The sequence below is a fragment of the Atractosteus spatula genome, chromosome 11 (assembly GCF_055471065.1).
Source record: "Atractosteus spatula isolate fAtrSpa1 chromosome 11, fAtrSpa1.hap1, whole genome shotgun sequence".
NCBI classification, from domain to species: Eukaryota; Metazoa; Chordata; class Actinopteri; order Semionotiformes; family Lepisosteidae; genus Atractosteus; species Atractosteus spatula.
This window is the reverse complement of record NC_142716.1, coordinates 32,085,954-32,111,458: the sequence shown is the minus strand read 5'-3', so window position 1 is coordinate 32,111,458 and position 25,505 is coordinate 32,085,954. Positions and strand designations below refer to the sequence as shown.

General features: G+C 40.1%; 2 protein-coding genes across 2 annotated transcripts; both read right to left on the bottom strand.

Annotated features, from left to right (window-relative positions):
• Positions 1-222: 222 nt before the first annotated feature.
• Positions 223-20,569, bottom strand: rab3b (RAB3B, member RAS oncogene family). Its single transcript, XM_088928335.1, has 5 exons — positions 20,271-20,569; positions 11,320-11,544; positions 3,824-3,942; positions 2,794-2,918; positions 223-2,117 (listed from the first exon to the last, which is right to left on the bottom strand). Exons 2-5 carry the CDS (start codon positions 11,542-11,544, stop codon positions 1,930-1,932), a joined length of 657 nt encoding a protein of 218 aa, XP_088784461.1. The 5' UTR covers positions 20,271-20,569; the 3' UTR covers positions 223-1,929.
• Positions 20,570-21,723: 1,154 nt separating this feature from the next.
• On the bottom strand, positions 21,724-24,194 carry LOC148823852 (uncharacterized). Its single transcript, XM_088926772.1, has 4 exons — positions 23,712-24,194; positions 23,016-23,465; positions 22,647-22,713; positions 21,724-21,827 (listed from the first exon to the last, which is right to left on the bottom strand). Exons 1-4 carry the CDS (start codon positions 24,192-24,194, stop codon positions 21,724-21,726), a joined length of 1,104 nt encoding a protein of 367 aa, XP_088782898.1.
• Between the last annotated feature and the right edge of the window lie 1,311 nt (positions 24,195-25,505).

The window sequence follows — 25,505 nt, the reverse complement described above, 5'->3', positions numbered from 1 at the left end:
ACCCTATAGCAATGATGACCTCCCCTTGTCCCGGAGAGCCCTAATCCTTCATTTCCAGGCTAAAGGTCATGTTAATCTTGGCCAATGAAATCAATGGTTTCAGTTAATCAGCTAAGAGACAGGTTGGAAAGAAATCCAAAGACACTGTAGACCTCTAGGACCAGCAACAAGTAAGATGCCCTGCAGCATCAATAAGACATGTCAATGAAGAATTCAGACACGTTGCGTTAAAAGCCGATTGCTTTTTATTGTAACAAAAATGCAGGAAAAGAAGCAAACCTACCTACCTGTGATTGTATAGTAATTCATAATAGCTATACATACAGTATGATTGTATAACACTTTTGTGCTTTTTTTAGCTGTTGTCTCTGTGCTTTGGCATACCTAATCTTACTGAACCCATCACAATTTATATCACTCTGTAATTAAATTAAAAATGTCAAATTCTACTTCATCATTTACATAAACTATTTCTATTTATTAGTCCACTACAACAAGACATCATATCTGTACGCTGTAAGGTTTGATTTCCAGGTATCCATGGAACTCTAATGTGTCTACTTAACAATTAATTTTAATAGAGTAATTTTTTTTAATTAAAATATTTTTGCAATGTGTGATAGTTTAAATTAAGGATAGTTTCTCATTTTATGCGATAGAGAAGTTTCACTTTGTTCTTAGTTAAAAGTAAGCAATGGTTGTTTTACAAATGAATTTTGATAGCCACTTTTGTATATATTGTAGTCACTGGAACAGATGCCTCCTAAAGAATTCTTTTGACATGAACTGAAAATAACACTTAAAATACTTACAAAATTTAAAAACAACTTGATTTTTTCCTGATGTCCCAGGTTTAAAGTGGGCATTTAGAGAAAGCTACATAAATTTCCGTACTATATACTTCATACATTATATAACACATGTACACATTTTATATATATAACAAATATGTGCTTCCCCATTACGTATATGGGTTCATATATATATATGTTTTTACGTGTAAAACAGGACTCATACAGTACATGACAACATACTGACTGATCTAACTGTTCATCTAATAATATACCTTTACTCATTATATCTGATTTGGTTCTTGAAAAGATAATTGCACTGCTTGTCCACATGTTGACATGCTTAACTGATGTCCCTATCTGATGTGAACAGTCTAAAATTCACAGGACCTCTTGACCAGTAATACAGGCCTATAAATATTTTGGTCTAGATATGGGTGTTCAGATCCTTGGCCATAAAGCTAGGACTATAGCTGAAGTATTAAAACCATTATGGTGCTTTCTTCGCAAGCTAGAGTTTCACAGCTTTCACAGGACCTGAAGTGGGAATGCATCCATGTGTTGTAGCAAATAAGAACCCAGTGGTGTATAAAAAATACTCAGATTCTGCACAGGCAGAAGTTTAAAAGGAATGAGATCCTTTAAAAACATTTTCAGCAGGGTGGGTGACTTTGAATGGAATTTTGAAAGGATATGGAAGTATGTTTCAAATCCAGTGGGTAAATCACCACACCACATCAAAACACTATATAGTTCCTCCTCTTATAGTGCATCTCACTTGTGCTACACGGTCCCTGCTTTAAGTGGGACTATATTCCTTGCTGAACTCCCCATTGGAGGGAAAGACTGTGGCATTACTGTGTTGTGTGGTCATTTGAGAGAATCGTAACTGCTATGAAGACGTCTTCATTTTTCTACTCTTATGTTCAAATGTAAGTAACTGAAGAGGGACAAAGGAAGGCCAGTTGTGCAATATTTCACACCAGAGCAAGTGCAACTATCTCTTCAATCCTAAGCATTACATGACTGTTTTTTTTTGTCTTTAAACTGGACAAGCTGTTCCCAAAGAGGCAGTGTGCTTGGTTGTCCTCTGGGCCAGGGAGGTGGTGACCTGGGCAGGGGAGCTGAGAGGCGGAGGTTAGCAGGCACAGTTCTGGGGCAGCTGGGGAGGGTTGTCGGTCAGCCTGGTGTTCTTGGCTCCAGTGACCATCGCAGGGTCGGTGTCCACGCTCTCGGACATCTTCACACAGATGATGTCCACCAGGCGCTCAAACACCTGTCTGACATTGATGTTCTCCTTGGCACTGGCTTCAAAGTACTCAAAGCCTACATTAAAAAAAACAAGCAAAACAGAGGATTTTTGCTTTTCTTTTGCAAAATGGTGTTGGAAAAACACAAATTGGTTTAATAACGGTATCAGAAAAACATTCAGTCTTCAGACAGATATTATGAAGTATAACTGCAGCTGTACATGTAGCTGTATTTGAATGTAGTCTAAAGTTGTCAGTATAACACCTTCATAAAGGCCACCTACCCACTGGGAAATAACATTCAGAAAAATTTACAATTTATCCTAAAGATGCAACAGAAACTCAACTATTTATGACCCCAATCACGCTATAATTAGCTCTGATTATTTCAAAAACTGGAGCTGTTTTGAACAACAGTCAAAAGCATCAGGAACATTGCTTACTACTACATTACAATGTGAGTATATGTTTACCATATTTTCATTGTCCCGTCAATCAGATGGAGCTCAGCAGACACGCTTATACTGGACAGCAATGTTACAGACTGGTCTGATCCCCTCACAGCCACCCCATCCACCGAACAATGAAGAAGCCGGAAAACCACGACAAGTTGCCAAAAACTGGACGAAGCCAGTCGGTTTCCTGTTTAAGTTTAAGGAGTTTCCATCCTATTTCTCTGCTTCTCCTAACTATTGTACTAGGAGGGTCTGACAGCTCCCCCAGGAGTTTACCCAGCTGTCTCATGGACCTACCCAGCTGGTCAGCCAGCTGCTTGCCCTTGTCTGCTGGCACCACTCGCTCATCATCCATGTCGCACTTGTTGCCCACCAGGATGACCTGGGCATTGTCCCATGAGTAGGTCTTGATCTGGGTTGCCCTAAGTAACACAGAAGAAACATACAATACACAGTAATGATGTTCAGTGGTTATGGAGGAGTACATCATTACTCTATACAGAAACTGCTAGGTCGCAAAGCACTATGGGATATCCCAAAATTTGGAAACTAAGCTCTGTTTCTCCCCTGTGAATTAAACTGACTCCAGATGTATTGTGGAATACCGAACACAACATTCCACTCAGCAGCTAAGGAAGCCTGTGACAGTTCCTGTTAAACCATTTCAAAAGAACGCCAGTCCAGCCAGTTGTGCATCTCATCAGATCTCAGAAACTAAGAAAGCCTGAGCCTGGTCAGGACTGGACGGGAGACCTCGAAGAAAAACAAGAACGCTGCTATACAGTACGTTGTGTAGATTGCCTAGTGAGTGGTGCTCTTTCTTTCTGGACTAGGACTTCCAAAAGCAATATCACAATGTTTTGTAACAGGGGACACTACACATACATGTGAGGCATTAAATAAAGTCATTGTACCATGGTACACTCCTAAAATCACTAGTTTTAGCCAGTGTCCTAGCTAAATTCTACTTTGGCGTACTGAATTAAATCCCCCTGAATTAAGTTAGTGGAGCAATTTTCTCACTTCATTTTTTCTATTTCAACAGTGGATGAAAGGGGTCGCTTTCTATATGTAATAGGGTGAAAAGTGTTATATAGTATAATCCAATTAATTAATTAGAACTGAAATGTTATGCAGAGACGGTCTTAAAGAGTGAGAATTTAGCTTCCAATATAAAAGTGTTTAGAAAACGAGGATTGCCTGTTATTTTAGTGAAAATGAACGCAACACTTGTATTGCTTTGTAGCCTGAAGTTTTTCGTTGAACTTTTTTGCAGCAGCCCGATAATTATCTGAAATACTGCCCTGGACACTTGTGTTATACCTACCAGTCCTGCACGGCATTAAAGGACTCCTCATTGCAGATGTCATACATGAGGATAAAGCCCATAGCACCCCGGTAATAGGCTGTTGTTATGGTCCGGTACCGTTCCTGCCCTGCAGTGTCCTGAGGAAATCAAAAGGTGAGCATGAGTTAAAGACAGTAAAATTCCTTTGCCCCCGCCATGGAAGTATTGTACTGTAAATAAGACAGGAGTACGGGTTAAATCGTACAAGCTACAGAAAAACTGAAGCCCCACAGCTCGATCCTTGGCCTGGGGTTTTTGTAGCAATCCACACAAGGCTTGATGGAATCTCTTCTCTCCACTAAAAGGTTGTGAACCACTTTTAGTAACCAATCAGGTTACTAAAGTGAGAAAATATTATTTTAAAAGCAAAGCTTTATGATGCACCCGCAAATCCCAGTGATTTGTTGTCACCTGAAGGAAACTAATTGCATATGACAGGGCTGGCTGCTGCAATCACCTCTTAACCTCAATCACACTGGAGCAGGCAGTTATAATCTCTTCCAATATCTCCTTCCTGACTTACTAAACACAGCAACACACCCCTTTTCTCTCAAGTGCTGCAGAAATGCTTTGCAAGGAGAGATTATCAGCCTACTGCTCCCTTTATCTTCATAATTCTGTTTTTTTGGGGAATCAGAGTGCGTCTTTGCCACAGTACAAAATAACTTAGTAGGGTTACACCGTGGCACTGGACTATCCGGCATATGTAGATCAATAAAATTACAAGAACAAATAATATGTTTCAGTGTTGATCCTGAAGAATGGTATAGAGGACTCAAGTGAAAAGTAACAACAAGTGGATTTAGGATCAAGAACAGAAGGTATAGCTTTATTCAAGGGGTTTCAGGAGCCTGAAACATATTGCCAGACAGGTAGCAGAATCAAGATTATAACCTGGGATCCTTCAAGAACACAGCTAAACAATATCAGATCAATTAACTACAAGAAACCAAATGAGCAAGTTGGATCTTAGAACCATCTCGTTTGCAACATTTTTATGTTCTAATCATCATCCTCATCACCATTCATATATTTGGATCCTGACATTTGTATTTAATCATATAAATTATGATGCACTTAAACGGATGACTTACCTAAACAAATTAAATTTGATGCTCAAACAGAAGAAAAAGCCAAGTATAAAAAAAACATAAAAAGATTTAAACTAGGTACCAGATCTGACATGAATGAAAGAATTCTACAGTCAAGAAGCAATAGAGTGTACTGCCCTGAGCTGTGTCCAGAAGGAACATCAGAGCACAGACAACACAGACAGCATGGAAATGTACAAAGCAATAGAAAGTTACTGATGTAATCTGAAGCTAATACAGTTAAGGCCTTAAAAATAATCAGCAGTACTTCCTACGAGGGAACTGAACCTGTGGGACCTTTGGTAACCAACTTTATTAAGGAAAACTAGTGTTAACTTGAATTAATGGTTTCCTATCAGTTAGGGAAAATTTAAACTACATAAGAACAATTCCAACAGCACTGGAAACCATCTCTAGTCTATTTAGTAAGAAGACACGATCAACTGGATCAACAGCAACACTGAATAAAGTCCGACAGAACAAAAATATACAGAGAGAGAGAATCAACACTCATAGATAAATCACTAGCAAACCTAATGAGTGGTTTCTATACTAGGCACATATCTGAAACCAGACAGAAATAGTTTCTGTAGCTTCTTTGCAGACTGCTAATGATTTTCTAAGCAAAGGCACACTGCATGTTCCTGAACCTTTGCTGAAAATGGTACATTTAGATATGGGCCAATTATTACTGAGCAGGCTGGACACAAAAGTCTGCTTTTTTAACAAAGTAATATAAGCAATATAAGTAATATATATATATGAGTAATATAAGCTAATTAAAAAACAAAAGGAATTGTTTCAAAACGTAATGGATTTTTTTAAGACGCACTACAAGGGATACCATTTTACATGGGTCACATTAAATGTCATCACTGTTCAATGGCACATTCAAGCTACAGAAGGCAGATGACATCATTTAAAAGAAGTAAAGTAGCAGAATCCTTAGCCAGTGAAAATGTGGTGTGCTTCCTCTGAGCAGCCACTTCAAATATCATGCTTTTGCTGTTAACACAAAACACAGTAACAATCATGTAATGCAGTTTAGGGTGGATTTTCCCACAGTACTCCAGAATATAAAGATCCAGTGCAACAGAGACTCTGGTTCTCGGCATCACAGGTAAATGTTCCTCCTTCCAACACAGACACAATACACCATGAATTACAACCGGGCTCCAGTAATACACAGCCAATGAGCACTGATCTTTCCGATACTTATAGGGGTGTCAGATGTGAGAACAGCTTGGTCTTTCAGGCTTGCTCTACATCATGAAGCAGTGTTTTACACCTGATCCTTGGGAAACATCAGTCAGTGCTTTCTGTCCTAGCCACTCCCTTTGCTTATTTTCCACACTGGGCCTTGGGTCCCCATTTCATTGCTGAGTACCACCAAAACTCAAGCCCTGTCTTGACATTCTCTTTGCAAAACTGATCAAGCGGAACAGGGGCTTATTGCCGAGACGCCAGCCTTGTGAGTATGAAGGCTCATGAAGTCTTCAACCACCCAAATCCTGGTGATATCCAGCAACACCCACCCTGAATGGATTCCTGCAACCTTACTTCAGATTTAATAAGATAAGTCAACAAAGATATTAGTGAGTAATTAATGAGTAATTGTGTATCTGGTGTATACAGGTACATAGTAAATGGTTAACATACTGTATGAAGGTATGCTTCAGTTTTAACAATCCCTTTGTATCATCATTTTCCTCATCAGATCTGAGGAAATAAAGTCAGGTAGTCTGAAAGAAGGACATTAGCATGCTAGCCTGTAACAGGACTTTGTTTTGGATTGTGCTCATGTGTTAAGATATCGCTTTGCTCAAAGAGGGCTTGGAAGCACAACTCCCTGGTAACTAGTTCAGAACCCCAAAACACAATACTCTGCTACCCTGTGCAACATCACATGGCCTAGGAAAATAAATAGAAGCATGAAGAGTGTCAGTAAGTTTTTAACAGTTGTTAAAGTGCTTTAATTGAGGTTTTAGCTCACTAACAAAAAAAGCTTCTTTTAAATGTGTAATAGTCAGTAACATGCAAGATGTAGCACTTAAATCTAAATTAAATCTGTATTGTCAACCTTCCCAAGCAAAAGGCCAATCCAGATGTGTCTCTGTAGCAGCATCTTGTGTTTCCCAGTGGTTTAAGAATTCTTGTTTGATCAGGCCAAAGGTATCAGTCAGCTAGTGCCCTAATTACATTTTCTAGTCATTTTCTGTATTTTCACTGGGAGCAGCTCTCGTGTTTACAGCCAGCATCTATTGTACATATTGGCTGATGGAAGTTGGTCACGTTTTTTTAACATGACTATTTTTAGCCCTGATTTTTTCCTGCTCCAATCCAAGATTATTATGCTGCTTATTATTTACTGCACTTTACTCCAAGAGTGTGGATAATCATCGGCCCTTACTTCTTTATTCACAAAAAAAGATTCCTCCCCTAACAACACTAGGCCTGCTTTCATTCCCTGAGGAAACACACTGGGATCGGCAGAAGGTGTTGCTGTCATGGCAACCACCTCCCTGCAAGTCCGTTAACAGCTCTAGGCCCCAACCATGAGGATTACTAACGTGAAAACATGAAACACAGGGCTTCAGTATTTCCTGCAATAATCACAGACAGATCAGCTGACTGTGCACTAGCGTCGCTATTTCACTCTGAGTTTAGCAAATGTCTATATCAATATAGATTGTTTAATGTTTTTACACAGAGCTATACTGTATTTATCAGAGCGACAAATGGCACTCCTTCCCATTATTTCTACTTATTCAGAATAAAGCACATAACCATTCGTGTCGTTTAGCTCTACACTCACTTTTCTTGTCACTCTGTGTTGAAACAGTGAGCAGCATTTATAGGAAAAGATTAAAAAATACTGTTAACAAATGTAACTGACAGGAGGCAAAGGATTTACACTGGTGTAAGCAGGGCTGGCTTTTTGGGGGCCTTAGGAAACATTTTGGAAAAGGGCACCTCCATATTTACTACTAATAATACCACTAATAATATTTAGAACAATGAAATAAATGAATTATATAACTAGAAAACATATTAACCAGCCTTGAAGAAAACATAATAAGTTACAAACAAGAACAGGAAGCACACATTTTACAAGGATAACTTGTACATGTATGTTAACATTTAAAGTCATAAATAGGAACATTAACAACAACACATAACAAGACCTCCGTTACTTCAAAATTAAAGCAAATCATAACTTACAAATTACTGCATTGAAACCTTTGTAGAAAGGATTGTAAAAATAAATATGTAATTAAGTAAGAAATAAGCTCAATTACAGGAGTGAGATCAATAAGGCTGAAGAGATGGGAAAATTTTAGAAAAAACGTTCAGGATTTCGGGAGGCAAAATCATCAATTACATCTTCACACGCCAGGTGCTGACCTACTGCGTGACTGATGCTCATGATGGCCGGTTGAGACGATGCTCATGATGGCTGAGACGGTCATGTGCCACAGCTGACCTCAGGTGAGAGACTGCAACCTGAAGGGCTACAGGTTGGGTTTACAAAACCACCTTTTAATGAAACACAGGAGAAACTGCAAGGAAAATCAATGCGTTTTAAAGCCGATTATGTATAACTGCTGAACAGTCACTTGTAGCGGACATTTGCTTTCATGCTTTTTTTGGCTGAGCAGCGCCGATTTTTAGCCGGGTGACCCAGGCGGCACATGTACAGACGTGCTAACGTCTAGTAAAACACCTCCAGCAGGCTGTGTCTAGCCTGAAAACGTGGCTAATCTACCAGTTACATGGATCTGACAGACTCACAAGCCAATGAAATACAAATGCATTATTACAATGACTTGATTTGGCACACCTCTGTTACAAGATTGCCTATCCGTTTCTTCTTTTCTGCGCTTCAGAAGCATTACGTTCTTGATCATGATTGGTTAGTTTTTGATCGGGCTTTCACTAGGATCATCCACCGCAGCAACAGAAGAAGACGTTACAGTACATTTTTTCACTCACATTTGAACGTGGCGATTAAAAAAAGTGGGGTGCATCGAGGGGGCCCCAGGATGGCCCCTGGGGCCCTAGGGAGTCACCAAGTTTGCCTTTGCCAGGAGCCGGCCCTGGGTGTAAGCAGCAATAAAGGGTCCCTCACTAACATAGCAACTACTGGAGCAAGCTCTTTACCCACCTGCTGAAATGGGCTGTAGCAACACTTTAGCAATAGGATTTGGTTATTGAAATCCTTTGGAAAATATGGAATAATGAAATGATTAGCTTAAGCACAAAGCTAAAGGCACGTAAATCCTTATCTCTGTCAAGGCTCTTAAAGGGCAGACAAAGGAACTTAAATGGCCTTTTTGATGGTATCTTACCAATTGTACTCAAGTTACCAAGAGATATTATTCCGAAGACATTGAAGGAGAGATTAGAGAATGGGTAATGTAGTCGCCAACTGGAAATGTTGAGCGATTCTGACATAGAGGCATTCAGTCAAAATCCCACAGATGGCAGCTTCACACCATTGGCTCCTCAGCCAAGCACAGACACCAAATGTCTGAACCTGCGGTTCCTCTTGAACGGAGCAGGACTACAATCACAACAACACCTCCTCGGTACGGTAAAACTAGCCTGGCTCACGATGGTCTCACATAAAAAGGGTGAGAAAACTGGACCAAGCAATTCTAAACCAATACGTCTGACTTCTAGTATACAGTATGTAAGGTAATGGAAACAACTATTAGAATTAAATCATAGGATCACCTGTACGGGACGAATCCACCATTTACCCATTTTCTATCTGTTTCATCCAATTCAGGGTTGCGTGGGAGCCAGATCCTATCCTGGCACGCACCTGGCAGTGGGATACACCCTGGAGAGGACGCTAGTCCACCACAGGGCACACACAGACACAAACACGGATACATACACACTAACACCTGGGCCATTTTTCCCAGAAGGCAATTAACCTACCAGTATGTCTTTGGACTATGGGCTTCTAGAACATGACTGGGTAGTTTTTTTCCCCCACACTTCCACAACCCTTTAGTAAAGAATGCTTTTTATATTTTAAATGCTCTTCCATGTACTGTACAGTAGTTTCCATTTGTGTCCTCTGATTTATATTTCACCGTTCAGATCATTGTTTCAATAAAACTGTGTAGCACAACACAACAATGTGTGGTCTTCTTACACTTCAAACCACGGTGAACAAATCCTCATGGAAAATTATAAGATATGCTGAACTGCTTCATGCAGCTGTATAGCAAGTCCTTGTGCACATTTGTTCTCAGTTCCTGTCTACATAGGTACCATGCTTATCTGCTCCATCATGCAGTTTTCACGTCACAGCTGTGTAAATACCCCAGCTAACTTTTCTAAGCACTCTGTACAAAAAGATGATTCCTGGGTTAGTTTTTTTTCCAATGACTGATCAACGTTACAGTATGTCCTCTTTGGAGGAGTCATAATAACAACGCTTAACAAGTTACAACATGTTCAGAATCCTGATAAGATCATCTGCAGGTGATCGCCTCACTCCTGTCACGAAGTCCTTACACTGGCCTCCTGTATAGGATTCAAGTTGATTTTGAAATCGTTCTGCCTACACTCAAAGCTCTACATGGGGACTCATTCACTTTGGACGCTTGTAACGGTTCAGGAGGATCTGGAGTGTAAGACCCAGGTTGCGCTGGTAGAAGCGGCCGATAAACGCTCCAGAGACCAGAAGAAATATAAAACCCCTCACGCACGAGGGGTCTCGAGAATTTAGCTTCACCTGTAGGCAAGCTCATTCCTTTCTATAAAAGAGCACAGCGGGCAACGGAAGATGTCTAATCCACTTACGGTAATTACATTAGATCGGTAATGGTTGGGGAGTTGGACAAAGGGTGTTAGTGTGAGAGATCAATAGAAAGTCATGAAGGTAACATGATAGTGAAACCATGATAGTTTACCAGTGGTTCCTGTTTCTGGGGTATCAATACATCACAAGTCTGATATATATTAAACAAATGGAAAAGAGGAATGACTAGGAGTAATGACCAAACCAGGGAGGAAGGGGTTAAAACATCAGGCTTGGTCCAACTTTAGCCGATTGACCACTCTCCCAGTTCTAGGGAAAATGTGGTTTTATGCACATAGGTCCTCCAGGCCTTTGCTATTCAATGAGAGGATCTGCTTCAGTATATTTAAACCTAAGGTAAAAAAGAAAAACATTTTCATAAAGGCTATTGTGTGATTGTTCCACCTTCTACATCCGCATTATTTCTATCCGTTTTTGTAACTGCCTTGCATTTTATTTGGAGTTGCGCGTTTTCCACGTATTGTAAAGCTCTTTGAAGCGATAGATTTTACACATCCATTCTAAAATCACTTTATTGTGAAGAGTGCTATAACAGGTGGACTCACCCAGATCTGCAGCTTGACCCTCTTGTCATTGCGGTACACAGTCTTGACCTTGAAGTCGATGCCCACGGTGCTGACGAAGGAATTGCTGAAAGAGTCGTCGGCGTAGCGGAACAGGAAGCTGGTCTTGCCCACGCTGCTGTTGCCGATGATCAGCAGTTTGAACATGTAGTCAAAATTCTGGTCCGAAGAGTCTTTATGTCCGAAACGGGAGTCCACCTTGGCCATCTGAGTGAAAGGAAGTCAGACCGACTCTTAGCAGTGGCTGTTATTGTCATGATCATGCATAATGATTCAGGGCTTGTGGAAGACACATTTATTCACAGGGAACACCATGATATCAAACAGCTGATACTGGAGTCTTTTACACTCACTTAGAATAAGGTGCTGCCTTACATGTCACTTAAGGAATGGAGTACAAGCAAACAGCACTTAGGACCACATACAGTGACAGAGTTGGGTCTTGGGCAGCAGCTTTGTGATGACTGCTTTAACCACTAAACAGCCTTGTTTCCCAGCTGATGCAATCATAGTATCGTAGTATTAAGTGTAAATTACAATGGATTTACATTTGTAAAGACCCATAATGCTTTTATTGTGTGAAAAAAATTGGCTTCAGAGCTCTTCTATTATTATTTCCATAGTATTTAGAAATATGGTATAAAAATCAGCAGATATCATTGTGACATCCACATTCTGTCCCAATTCTAACAACACAGTGGATGCACTGTCCTAAAACTAAGCTCTTTAAGGCAAAGCTTAATTCTGGTAAATTTGTTCTTGCAACTTCTCAGGTCTATATTTGTTAAAGTAGTAAAGATATATAAGGGCTCATTCAAAGCCTTATTTTAACCATTATTAATGAGTTTACTAATTTATGTAGAATTAACCTGGTAGAGGAGGTATTTGTATATCTGTTTGCTAAACACATAGACTACTCATAGCAGAGCTGCGGGCACACGTTGTTTGTCTGCCTTTTGTGACAGAGCTGCACATCATGAAGTGGGTAACTAAACTGTATGGAAAGAACTAATTACATGTCAAAGAATCATGACACTAGGAGATTTATAGGCCATGTGCTGCCAAGCAAGCAATAATCTTCCAACATTTATGGTCACACACCAGTTCATTATCAGCCTGGAACAATAGTACATAAACAAAAATACTGTGCAATCAGGCATTGAGCCATCTTTTAATACTTTTAAAAGCCTTTACTTCAAGGACAATGTTGCAAAAGAACAATATGGCTCTGTGGAAACCACTGTTTCTGAGTTTTTTTTTAAGTAAAACTGGATATTTTATTACTTATGTTTTTTCCTTAATTTGCATGACATCATGAGAAAAATTGTACACACAAATATTTGATGAGCTTGGCCTGTAGGGAGGGCTGTTTCACTGTCTGTTTTTTTCAAAAATTGCTCCACAAAACTTAGCTTTTTGTATGTCCAGCACAGAGATCTGGTTGAAATAACATGCTGAATCATAGAGAAGACAAAAATACAATGTGCTTTGGCTTTTTCTCAGTTACTGTCACTGCTCAGTGGTAATTATTTTCCAGCTCAAGCAGAACAATGATCAGCTGAACTCCTGTTAAGCTACCATTCGTAAAAACAATAATCTTTTCACAACAGCATTAGTGTAAATTAATAGCACTTGTAATGAGGTGGCTTTCAAAGGCTTTCACTCTGGAGAATTATGTGGTCCCATTTCAAAACGTAACTAAAAGTTCAGGGGCAGGGATCTCTCAAGAAACAGCACATTGATGCAAATTATTTCACATTGATTTTTTTTTCGTTTTTTGGACATATTCTGGCACTTACTTGCTGTTAAAAAGTGAGGATGATTTTTTTTGCGTGGCATAAAAAGCTTTGCAATTGACTCTAAAAGCGTGGATTTTAACAGAAGCCATCTCGTTCTCCAGAAGAAATTATCCTGTTGCCTTGTTGGTGTGTTATGCATCAGCAGCTTGTCATCAGAGGTCTGAATAACCCAGTGAAACAACACTGATCACAGTCAACTCCAAAAAAGGACAGTGAATTTCAAAAGTAGGCTTTGCTAAGAAATTACAATTTAAGCCAGACCTTCTCCTAAGAATGCAACCCACTAATTCTACATTTAATGATGCAAATTCCTGCTTTATGCCAAATACAAATTTAACAAAGTGCTCCTGTGAATAGGTGTTTGTTATCACTATTAGGGCTCTCCTACATATAAGGGTCTGTCATCTCTATTGTGATAGGCCTATTCAGGTATTTCAGAAAGGATGTGCACAGGACTCCAAAATCCACATAATGAAAAGATACTCGGATGTATTTCTAAACATATGCATATTACAAGCCAAGTGAGGGTATAATGAAACTGAGCAACTGGACACGGATGGAGAAAGGCTTGAGATTTTATTATGCCAGTGAAAATGAACAGAATTTACTTTACCAACATTTGTCAATGTGTAAGGAGGAATGGAACTGAATTCTTCAAGGTATTAAGTGCAATAAACATCTAAAATCATTATTAATTTGACAAACTTGAGTAACTTCAAATGTAACACACCCAGGGAGGGAGGCCTGTCTTCTGACATCAAACTGAAGCAGATATCTCACAAACGCAGTAGCTAGTATCACAGAATAATTCTTGAGCTTGTTACAGTGAGTAACAGTGTATCAGAGAGTAAAAAACACAAGCACAATTTACTTTCTCTGCTGTTGCTACTTGTTATGTTATCCTGAAGAAACACTACTGTGTAACTGAAACATGAACTGGAATATTATCTTAGGGTAGTGTTTCCCACTAGCAGTGTTTTTGTAGTATATAAATACTGTACATACAGTATCTTTGTAACATTTTGCACTGTATCATCATTGGAAAGGACAATCTAGATTTCTACAGTTGACACTTCCCATAATCCCATAATAGGAGAAAGGAAAGGCTAGGAATGAAAGAATTAATTGCTTATTTGGTAGATGGTAATGTATTGATCCAGGAATTTCATCCAGTCTTTTCCCCAAAGGAACCGACAGAGTCACATGTTTGGCCACCTGAATCCAGCCACCCAGATCTCTGTGGGTGATGAAGCGTCTTCTGGTGTACACCCCGAATGCTTTTATTTTCTGCTTCTGCCGCGAAGCCTTTGTTTTCATGTTGGTCTTTTCCAACAGCCTGCAGGGTTCCTCACATTTTTCCAAACCCCACCGAGACATAAAGGTTTGGAGTTGTAATTAAGACTAGTTTGTCAATTCAATCTTCAAAGGCTCAGGCAGTACAGAGACCAGAAGGCCCTGTGGCTCTCTGGAACCAGAAATGAAGGATTGCTGCTTTAGACGCAGATGTTTCGGTTGACTCAAGACTGTCTCAATCCTTTTCAAAGGTTCCTCCAAGTAATGTGGTACCTCTTTGAGTCTTAAGTAAAAACATTCATAATCGTTTTTTTGGGGGGTTAAAAAAACTTTGATTATGGTGTAGTTATTTAACATTCTGTACCATCTAGACAATATAGGCAAGTAAATGATCAGGGCACACAAATGACTACACATGCTAGGTCAGGGGTCCCCAATCCTGGTTCTGGAGCATCGTGTGTCTGTAGGTTTTCTAGGTCTCTTAAAAGCACCAGGACCTGAAAATTTGGGAGGATTAAACTAGGGCACTTAAGCCAGTAAAGAGCTTAATTAAGACTGTCAGGAGCCCAGATGGACTGAGAATCTGAAGACACTGACTGTCCAGGACCAAGGTTCCTGGAATACGTGATGCTTATGGTGCAAAGTCTTCCATCCTTGTCCTAGAGAGTCCCAGTCCAGTAAATCCCATTGCTCAGGACCATTATTAAGTATTGAAGGATCTGTAAATCTGTTCAATTTAAGAAACCTTTAGAGCTAAAGGGTACTCAGATTTGGATCTCAAAGGATCTCTATAATACTTAATTTAAGTACTGCTCAAAGTCATGCAACACACCTGTGGCGATGAGGCAGACTTACGATCTGATATAGTAATAATAACAATTGTACCACTTTTACACAGAACATTGCACTGCTGCTTTCGACAAGCACAAACTGCACAACTTAGCAACATCTGAATGTGAACATGTTTATGCAAAGTTGCCATAAACACAAACACTCTTCTGCACTCTGCCTGTTTTTCTGGTTTTGCAGTTGTTAATGCCTATTTTATGTGATGTATTGTCATGACAAATACTGAAAAAATAGTTCTCGTTACCGCCATAAGGGAACAGATGGGAGGCTCATTAGTGCCGCTAATCAAATTGATACTGAACTGCCTGTTCAAAACTGTCGGTCAATTTGACAAAAGATCTGCTTACTGGTGCCACTAATTTGAGGGCGGTTTAAGCATTAATGTGGAAAATTAGGAGGTTAGTAGAGTTTTCCAAATTGTTTTCCAACAATTTAATCTAAATGTAGAGAAAGAGTTTAATGGAAATAGTACAGTATACTGTATGTGTAGTAAGTGTCACATAGATTAAAATACTCCACATCTCTGCAAACACATGGATCGCTATGCCCAGCATTTCGATACGCAAGGAGAAAATATAGCTAGACTGATATTTAAAAGTACTGGGACAGCAAAGTCAAAACTTATTTTTGCTTCACAGCCAAGCAATTTGGTTTTGCAATTATGAGATTAATTTAAATCATAAGTACAATATGGGTTTTATTTTTGAATAATTCCATGAATACATTTGATCAAATTACAACACAAATGTGTAGAACCCAGTGAGGACTCAAGAGACAATAAGTAATGGGACACATTCACCTTAAATACATTTCACAGTGTAACAGCATTTTCTTGCCTATATCTATGAGGATGAAAACTGCAAATATGCATCCCATTGAGCTCACCGAACTCTTCATATCATTACTTGAGATACTTTGCCAAGTCTTTGCTGCTGCCACTTTTGAGGTTTTGCCAGTTCTATGGGAGTTTTTCCTTCAGCATGTACAATGCATGCGCAACCGGATTTTAATCTGCAGAGTGAACATTTACATGAACAAAATGAACATTTAGTTGTTCCTCTGCAGCCTATGGATGTTGACCCAGTTTCCTACTTGAACCTCTTCATAATAATGGGAGACCCAGTTCCAGAGGCTGTTATGCCCACCCGGGCGGTAACACAACCTTCACCATGCTTCACAAGGTGCTACTCTTTGGGACCTCTGCAGTTCCTTTCTTTCTCCACGCCGTCACCTTCCTTTTCCTATGGTAAAGGTTTATCTGGGTCTCATCTGTCCACAAAACTTTGTTCCACAACTTGTCTGTGTCATCTTTGTACTTCCAAACAATTTCTGATCTGGCTTCGGTTCTTGGTGTTAATGAAAGGAGCCTTTGTAATTCTGCTGTCTCAAGGTCCTACAAATTGTCGATTGGCGGTTGGGATATCGTCACCTCTGCATGCTGGAGGATGATGATGATGATAGCGCTGACAATTGTTTTAGGGCTTGTTGTGGGAATTTTTTGGCCATAAACTGCAGATGTTTAGATTCCATAGTAGTTTGGGTTTTTAATTCCAGTTTGGTTGAGCTCAACCTGGCCTGTCTGAATTTCGCACTTAATTCACAGGTAAAGCCATATTTCACTCATCTAAATTGTACTGGGGCTGTATATTTTATTTAAAACTTGAATTCTCAAACTGAAGACTTTTAAGGGTGAGAGAGGTTACAGTAAACAGAAAAAAATAATGAAAAATATTGATAGTATTAGACATGCAAACTCAATATTTGTTGGATATGCCCCTTCCAGAATTTTACACTAGCTGGGTGCAAGATTTGCTCAAGATCTCAGGTTGCTAGGAAATCACGTATGGACAGCAGTTTTCAAATCTTTCCACAGGGTCCCAATCAAGTCAGAACTTTAACTGGGCTACATTAGAACACTCGCTTGCTCATTCTTAAACCACTCCAGTGATTTGTAACTTTTCCCTCTTGAAAGATGAATTTTTAAATAGGTTTTAAGTCTGAAGCAGGATTTCCTTAAAATTTACTGATGCTTTCCTCTCTCTATCATGCCAACAGTCCAGACAAGCTCCCTGTACTTGCCGAAGAGGAGCAGAACTATAATACAATGCTGTCACAAACCAGGTTTGACAGCTGCGAATATGCTGACTGAGTGCTGTACTATGTAGTTTCTGTGTCAGATGCAATACATTGTGTTGAGAAAAAGTTCCAGTTTTGTCTCATCTGACCACAAAACATTTTGATTTTTTTTTTGCAGTACACTGCTTTATTGCAAAACCCATGCAGGATTTGAGAAGAGTTTCCACTCTACCATACTGTGGAGTGACTGAGATTGTGTTGATTGATGCGCATTTTCTCCCAAGTAACTGAACTCTGTAGCTCTTTCCAAGTCGCTGTTGGCCTGACAGTTGCATCCCTAATCAGTTTCCTCCTCGTGCAGCTGCTCAGTTAGAAGGGACAGCCTGATCTAGGCAGTGTGTGGGTGGTGCGATACACATTTCACTTCTTAATGATCGACTTCACTGAGTTCAAAGTGATAGCCAGTGTTTTTTTATCTTTCTTATGCCTTTATCCCCATTTGTGCTTTTCTCCAATTTTATTCTGAGTTGCTTTGAAAACTCCTTAGACCTCATGGTTCAATTTTTGCTTGACATTCACTACCTGGCTGAAAGACCTTAACAGAAACAGGTGCATTTATTGCACAATCCTTTGAACCACTATCTCACAAGGGGTCCTTAACTAATTGTGTGGCTTGTTCATGTTAATTTTGAGCACCCTAAATTAATTTCAGTTTACCACATGAAAGGGCTTGAATACTTATGCAATTATGATTTTCCCATTTTTCTTTCATACTGTATTATCCATTTACTTCTTTCTTTTTTGTGTGGAGTATATTACAATATGTGGATAGAACAAGTGATACATGCTACCTCAAAGACTGCCAGCTTTAAAGCACCAAACTGTTTTGCCCTTTATGTATAAGGAGGTTTGAAAACTCAATGTAGTTTACATTAAGAAAACACCAGTAAGACATGGCTTGTGGGCTTCCACAACTGGACCTGTGAACCACTGCAATACAGTAGGCTTCCACACAACTTGATGCCTTTAACCAGGGATGGGCACCTCATGTTCTCCCTAGGGTCTGAAGGTCTTCTTGGATTCACCTTTGATATGTGTTTCTGAACTGAACTAGTCATTTGACTGAAAGATACTCTACCTGTCCCACCTCCAGGAGCTCAGCCCGCGAGGCCTGGGACTGCCCTTCCCTGTCTTTACTCATAGTCAGCCCTGGGCAAGTAAAAAGTGAGCTGAGCAGGCTACATGGCACACAAGCAATTCACAGTGAAGGGTGAATGCAAGAAGAAACCAGACTTGGCAGCTCTGAATGTGACACTACATTAGTGATACTCACTCCTGGTCTGCAACCCTCCAGGCTTTATATGCAATTTATAATGCCGGTCAAAGAAGATAAACACCGGGAAACTGTGGTAAACGGTTAAACCAGGACCACTCAAGTCCACAATGGTTTCCGTCCAAGTCATGAGTCCACAGAAGAATGAAAACCAGTAGACACAACAGCAATCTTGGGCCTGATGTGAATAAGAGCATTATTTACCAGTAAAAAGAGATGTGGAAGAGATGTAGGGATTCTGAACGCCATGTCACTCCTGTCCTGCTGCATAACTGCATTTCCAGGTCATTTTTGTGAGAATTTGTTCCCAATTGATTTATCTGGGTAAATGAAGGCTCACACATGATTGTTGTACAACACTCTACACGCAAAGCTTCACTGACTTTCAGCACCACTGCAAGGAATCCGGCTCACTCTTACATATCCGGGTGTCTTTCACCCTAGTCCCGGAGAACTTACAATTTACCCTTTAATCCAAAGATTTTGTACAATAAAAAGACATTGATCAATCACACAAGTACTGTATATTGTTACAGACCGCATAACAATACACCCATATGGTTGTAACTGGATTCTGATCAAAATAATGTCTTTACATTCCTAAAAATGTGTTATGTACTCATACTTTAAAAGAAAAGAAATGAAAGGTTAATACCTTATGAGCTTTTTTTCTGGCCCGATCCTAGATTATTGAGAATTTAATGTCTGACAATTTGTTTACATTAGGGGGTCAATAAAGATGATAGACCATCGACTATCTATTTGATTTGTATGATCTATACACTAAACCCTGCAGAATATAGCCATTAATTATCAGGACCTCCAATATTATTTATTACCTTCATCGGCGCGCAATGTTTTGTTGAATAAATAATGCAAGGAGGGATTAAGAAGGCAAGTCGGCTGTGATACAGCCCAGTCACCCTCCGCCCCCCGACAAGCAACAGCAATATGTACACCGCATTGATTTTGTTTTTCTATGAATCAGTATGACTATCAACACCTCCGAACCCGTTCTCCTGGGATTCGGGTCGTAATTTGATTCATTCGGGTTGTATGCGAGAGCAGACTCGCTCGAAGATGTGCTATTACTACTCAATGCACATGAAAATGAAACACCGTTCCGTTTGCTTAGCAACTGAGGGCTGTAGAGGGAAAAAAAGCAAAGCTTACCATGAAATCATCTGGAAATCTCGAAAATAACCGACAACATAATCAATACACCTTCTCAGGTACAGTCTTTGGCAGACGTATTAAAGGTAAAGGTGTATTATGAGTAGGAGTGTCTTCATATTTATGAATTCTAACGAAGGGCTGTTTTGCGCTCTTATTCTGAAATAGTCAAATGTCAACTGAAAAAAACACTGCGGGAGCTCCAGGGTTTAAAAATGCAAAAGCTTTAGTCATCTGTGCAAATCAGCCATAATAAGACATTTTGCCTTGAAGTTACCACTAGCAAACATGCAAAATACTCTGTTAAAATGAAATGCAATTCATTGTCGTTGGCCAAAAGCAAAAAAAAAAAACATTAATAAAAGCAAAATGAATGGCAGACAAAACAAACACAAAAAGGAGATTCTCACCTTTAATTTTCCTTTGTAGTTTTTTCCAAAACCCGAATGCAAAGCTCTCAAGTGATCGAAGAGACGCACGCAACGAGCTGACAGAATTTCAAACGAGTTAACTAGACGAACTAAGCGATCTCGTGCAAAAAGATTTATCTTCGTTTTATTTTCTCACGTGTAATAATATTATCTGTGGTCCAGACGTCGTTGCGCGACCTCCCCGACTGAAATGATGAACGCTGTCTTTCTTATTTTGCCACAGGAAGATGTAATTCGCACAACCTGCTCCTACCTCGGCGTTAGTCTCTGCAGAAGCTGCTGCAATTTAAGGTGGAGCAACGAAGAGGCTTTCTAAAAGCGTTCACCTCCCCCTTAAAAACATACACGTAAGCAGAGAACACTGCACCGTACAAGACCCAGGACTGTATTACAAGGCCTACATATGACATGTATACTGTACATCTAATCATAAACGATCTACTGTACGGTCATCTATTCAAATACTCTCCCCTCTATCACCATTATTGATTTGTTGATCTAGTGGGTAAATGTACAAGTTATGTGTATAGACCACAAGGGTATTTGTGATCATTGCTGTCCAAGATATAGCTCAATAAAATGTAGGGCAGGGGTAGGAATCGGGCTTTGAAACTCCCTTTAACTAAAGCACTTATAAGTGTAATTTGTTTGACTTGGTCATGCATCCACTGTGAACACCATCCTTCACCGATTCTGCCACACCTCAGTGTGATACAAAATCCAAAGCATTCATTTACAGTATGCCCATCGACCTGACCGATAGCCTTCTAGTGAGCACATGCAGGCATATTAGTCGTTCATGAAGAGAATGAAAATCTGAAAGTATAAGAGAGACACATTTAAGACATGTCAGAAACGTTTGCGGTTCTAAATGAGCAAGCAGGTGCTTTATAAGGGTAAGTCTTGCTGGTTTGCTGCTGGGGGGAGGGGTTAATGAGGTTTGATTCACACTGCCTGCATCAGCTGAAGAAGACTTTATCTATGAGAATATCCAGAAGGAAACAGCACGATGATTCAAGTTCATCCATAACCCATTTTTGCAATGACAACTGAAAGAATGTGGCTACCTTTGGACATTCAGATATTCTTCTAAACAAACCCACAGCTATGTGCAAAATATACCCATTTCCGTCTTCCAATTTTTCTGAGTACATGAAGCACATTGAAGTTGTTACATTTTGTGACAAAAGTCATACACATCGCAAAGGCTGAACTTAATCTTTTAATATGGTGGCACAGTAGACAATAATAATACGGTTAAATAATAAAATTCCTCAATGAGACACGCTGTTTTCAGTTAGCATATCTGTTCTGTCAAGATAAACAGAAGAGAGGATCAAAAATAACTTAACACTATTCATTTTAAAAATCCAGGAAATGTGTTTCTTATAATAAGTATTGGTCCTGTGGTCAGGTTTCATCAGTAGTTTCTCTATTTCTTCTTATGGAACACTCGGGCCAGTGCAGCAGACACCCTGGTCAGCACAGATGACTTTGGTGGCTTCTCCCTGAGGTTTGGTTGAGGAGCAGAGACTCCTGAAATGACACAGTAGACTGGTTTGGCACATGAGCATTCAGGAATTTGTTTCGTTTAAACTAGAACGTCAGACCTGTGCACATAGATTTACTCACAGATGCCTCAAAAGTATCGAGCAGGAAATGACTGAATGAAACCCCCACAATTATGTGGCACTAAGAGCCATGGTCTCAATGTTTCTCCACAATTGGAAATAAATCAAACTAGATTATATCCAACTGTACAGAGGCAGCTAGAGTCACTGACAGATTTAGTGAAGAGTATTTCATTCTCTACTCAATGTATCAGACACACTCTCCCAGCACTTACTGTACATAACACCTGTTATACAGCACTCAGCGCAAAGTGCATCTGAGGAAGGCCCCCTTTGAGATAAATCCTTTTTGGGGGTTCCCCTATGAAGTATTATTAGTTTGCCCCCAAAATATGTCTTTGTGCAATATCTTTTTTACAAAGGGCATTAGTTCTTTTAAGTTTGGACAGAGTTCGCCAGTCGTCCCCTGAATTTGAACAGGTTTGTTTTGGCTACTGTACTTTTTAATATTGTAGCAGAATGATATATACAGATAAAGAATAAGAAAGCGCTACTCTCATAAACGTTCATTACTTTCAAACACATTCAAGGGAACAGTGGGCACATACAGGCCAACCTGTTCAGAATTACTTCACATGCCTCTTTTCATATATATGTTTTTAATTGCCAGTTTCAAATTCTATAATGAAGGAAATGCACAGTTCCATTCAGTATTATGGTCAGACATTTCTATTTCAGAATCAGAGTGTGAGATAGAATTCACAATCCACCACTGAGAACTCACCTGGCATAGCACTGCGAGGCTGGCTCCATTGATATCTCTCTGGAGGGCCACTTTCCTTCTCGAAGATCTGTGTGCACACAGAGCAAACAGCGAACGACATCAGCACGTTTTCTCATCAATCTTTCGAATCCTACTGTCACTTTATCCCCCCATTAGCACTTAAAAGCAGTTTGTTTCCATAGAAAATGCAACAGAACCACAACATATTATCATAACTTTTTGTTTACAATAACATATCCACTCTGGTCCTCTTCCACAGTGTGAAACAAAGTGTTAAGCCCTAGTCCACAGTAAAACTGTATGTACTGTATACTACACTCCCTTGAAATTCTGTCAATAAGAAAGAACTATCATGAATCAGATCCGTACCTTCTTCCTTACAGTTTGTGGGATGCTGTTCTTATCCATCGGTTTCGTGAGTTCCCTCTTCCCAGAGCTGTTGAAACTCGAGGATGTGCCCTGAATTTCATAGATCTCTAATAAGTTACCACAGTCGGCGCTGGCATTGTGGCATGGTTCGCTCTGCATCACAGCTGAAGTCGGCTGAGGTTTTTGGGGAATCAAAGGGAGAAAGCCAGAATTCACTCCCGGACGTGGAGCCTTGGAGGTCTGTTCCTTCCTCTTTCCCCTGGGTCCTGCTTGTGGCATCCTCTCAAAGGCATCAGAGGACATGTGAGTCTCATAGTATGGCACGTTTTGATCATTTCTCAGCTTGAACTGAAGCCTGTTCTTCATTTTGGTGCCAAAGTTCACCATCTTCCTGAAAGGATTTTTCTTTCCTTTTTCTTTGTGGCGAAACTCTGCATACATCAAATTAGCCTGCCATACAAAGAAAGAGAGAGTTAACTTCAATGTCTGTTGTGTTTTTTAGTTGCCACCAAAATTAGCCTAGACTCTCTTTGGGAACAGAAATCACATTTTGATGTGTGGATTGGTACTGCAGTTAAAAACAGATCAAAGTTAACAAATCATAGAAATGCACAATTCCATTCCTAACTTAATGTAATAATTAGGGTAATAGGGTTAAATATATTTTGTCAAGTTTTGAATCTCTTATCAACATACCTCAAGAGGCTTGATTTCATGCTCAGAAGGCTGCCGAAGAGATGTGGATGTTGAACTCTCAGCCTCCAGGGAGCATTTCTTTTTTGCTTTAAGGGATTTCTTCTTTGTTGCCTTAGCATGGTGTTGTTCGTCAACATCCAGCTCTCTTGGTACAATGGACTCCTTTGGCTTTTTAGAAGACTCAGGGGCAAACCTCTCTCTTTTCTCAGTTGAAACATTTCTCAGGTCAAAAGATTCACCCGCTGAGACCCTGTCATGGCCCATCTCTTTCATGCCACCCACCTTTTTCTTGGGGAAATCAGAAGAACTATTCATTGGAGGAGGTAGTATTTTGTTAGCACGAGGAGAAATCATGACTCTTATTTTCTCCGTAGTGCGATTGCTGTCATCCTTAGGTTTGAGGGACTCTGGAGGTGAATTTGTGCCTTGCGCAAACTCTCCCTCCTGGATATGTCTAGCGACACAGCAGATAATTCTCTTCATTGTTTCAGGGTTTCTTGAGCCGACCGCTATCTGTAAATCTCTCTTGCAGCCAGTCGCCTCCACCATACTCCGATATACAGCTCTAGTAGTTTTCTTCACATGCTGTAATAGTAAATGCTCTTGCTCATCTGCGTTGCACGAAGCAAGGCTGGGAATCCTTACTATTTTCTTCATCACATGTTCAGTGAGTTTCAGGGTCAATTCAGTGAGCTGGGACTCAGGCACCAGATCCAGCTCTCCTGTGTCGTCTCTAGGGAATCCAGGCCGTATTTTCTCAAACAACCCGCTGATGATGCGTTTCACCCCAAATGCGTCAGAAGAGGGGGCTGAAGACATCAGCGGCACACTTCCGTTGCTTGCTCCAGCCTCGTCTCCAGCCTTGTCATTGTCATTGGCTTTGGCATTGGCATTGGCACTGGCATTCTCATTGTCATTGTCCAGCTGAGGAGGACGGACAGGCTTTTCGCCTGTCAAAAAGCGCAAGCTTGTGAGTTCTCTAACCAGAAGCTAACTCATTAGTCTGGCAGTAAACATAAGAAAAAACTGCATGGCAATAGTAAAACATGAATTAAAATAGATGGGGAATTCACTCTTAAAATAATTGCATACAGTAATAGAACATTTAATTAAAACATAATTTTCCTTAAATACACTTTTGATAGATGCATACTTAAAACGTATAGAGTTTCACAGCTCAATACAGCGACAAACGAGTCTGCTGATTTTACTGTAGAAGTTGTGGTTTTTGTATTCTGCCCTGCTGAAGAAACAGGTTCAACAACCTGCTGTTCTAAAGACAATCAGCTGGCTTAGCTTCTGGTCTCCTCATAGGCTCCAGAGTGGCTCCTCTGTTACCTTTTGCAGGAGGTTCCTGTTTTTTGTTCCACGGTCTCTCTCCGGGGGACATTCCTTCCACTGTCTGGAGTTCTCCCACTGTCTGTTGTCCAGGCTCATCCTTGCTGCTTGGCTGCCCCTGACGTGGTCTCTCTTTTATTGGGGGCAGAACCTTGTAGGTTTCTAAAGGTCTTCCTCTTGTTGGTTGGATAAGTTTCCCATCTATTTCTCTTTCTTCCGTGTGCAGGGAATGAGCAGTGCTGTCAGAGCCAGGAACGTTCCCCTTGGAGAATCTTTTCGTGTCACGATCCAGAATCACTTTGTCTTCCAGGGTCTCCTGTGTGCTTTCCACAGAGACACTCCTGGCAATCCCTGGTGACATAAAAGTGCATGTTGTGTCAACTGTAAGTAATGAAAGGGTAGACAATTCAGCAGAAAATGTAGGTTATGTTATTGAATGGAAGGCAGCATGGGAAA

Bases quoted from the DNA above. Each gene is read 5' to 3' on its own strand.
- rab3b (XM_088928335.1), bottom strand. From the start codon at position 11,544: ATGGCCAAGGTGGACTCCCGTTTCGGACATAAAGACTCTTCGGACCAG. The intron at 2,919-3,823 runs GTAGGTATAACA...TGTGTTACTTAG, and splicing joins TTTAATGCCGTGCAGGACTG to GGCAACCCAGATCAAGACCT. The intron at 2,118-2,793 runs GTAGGTCCATGA...TTTTTAATGTAG, and splicing joins GCAGCTGGCTGACCAGCTGG to GCTTTGAGTACTTTGAAGCC.
- LOC148823852 (XM_088926772.1), bottom strand. From the start codon at position 24,194: ATGAAGAGAATTATCTGCTGTGTCGCTAGACATATCCAGGAGGGAGAG. The intron at 23,466-23,711 runs GTATGTTGATAA...TTTGTATGGCAG, and splicing joins ATGAAATCAAGCCTCTTGAG to GCTAATTTGATGTATGCAGA. The intron at 21,828-22,646 runs GTGAGTTCTCAG...GTGTCATTTCAG, and splicing joins GCCTCGCAGTGCTATGCCAG to GAGTCTCTGCTCCTCAACCA.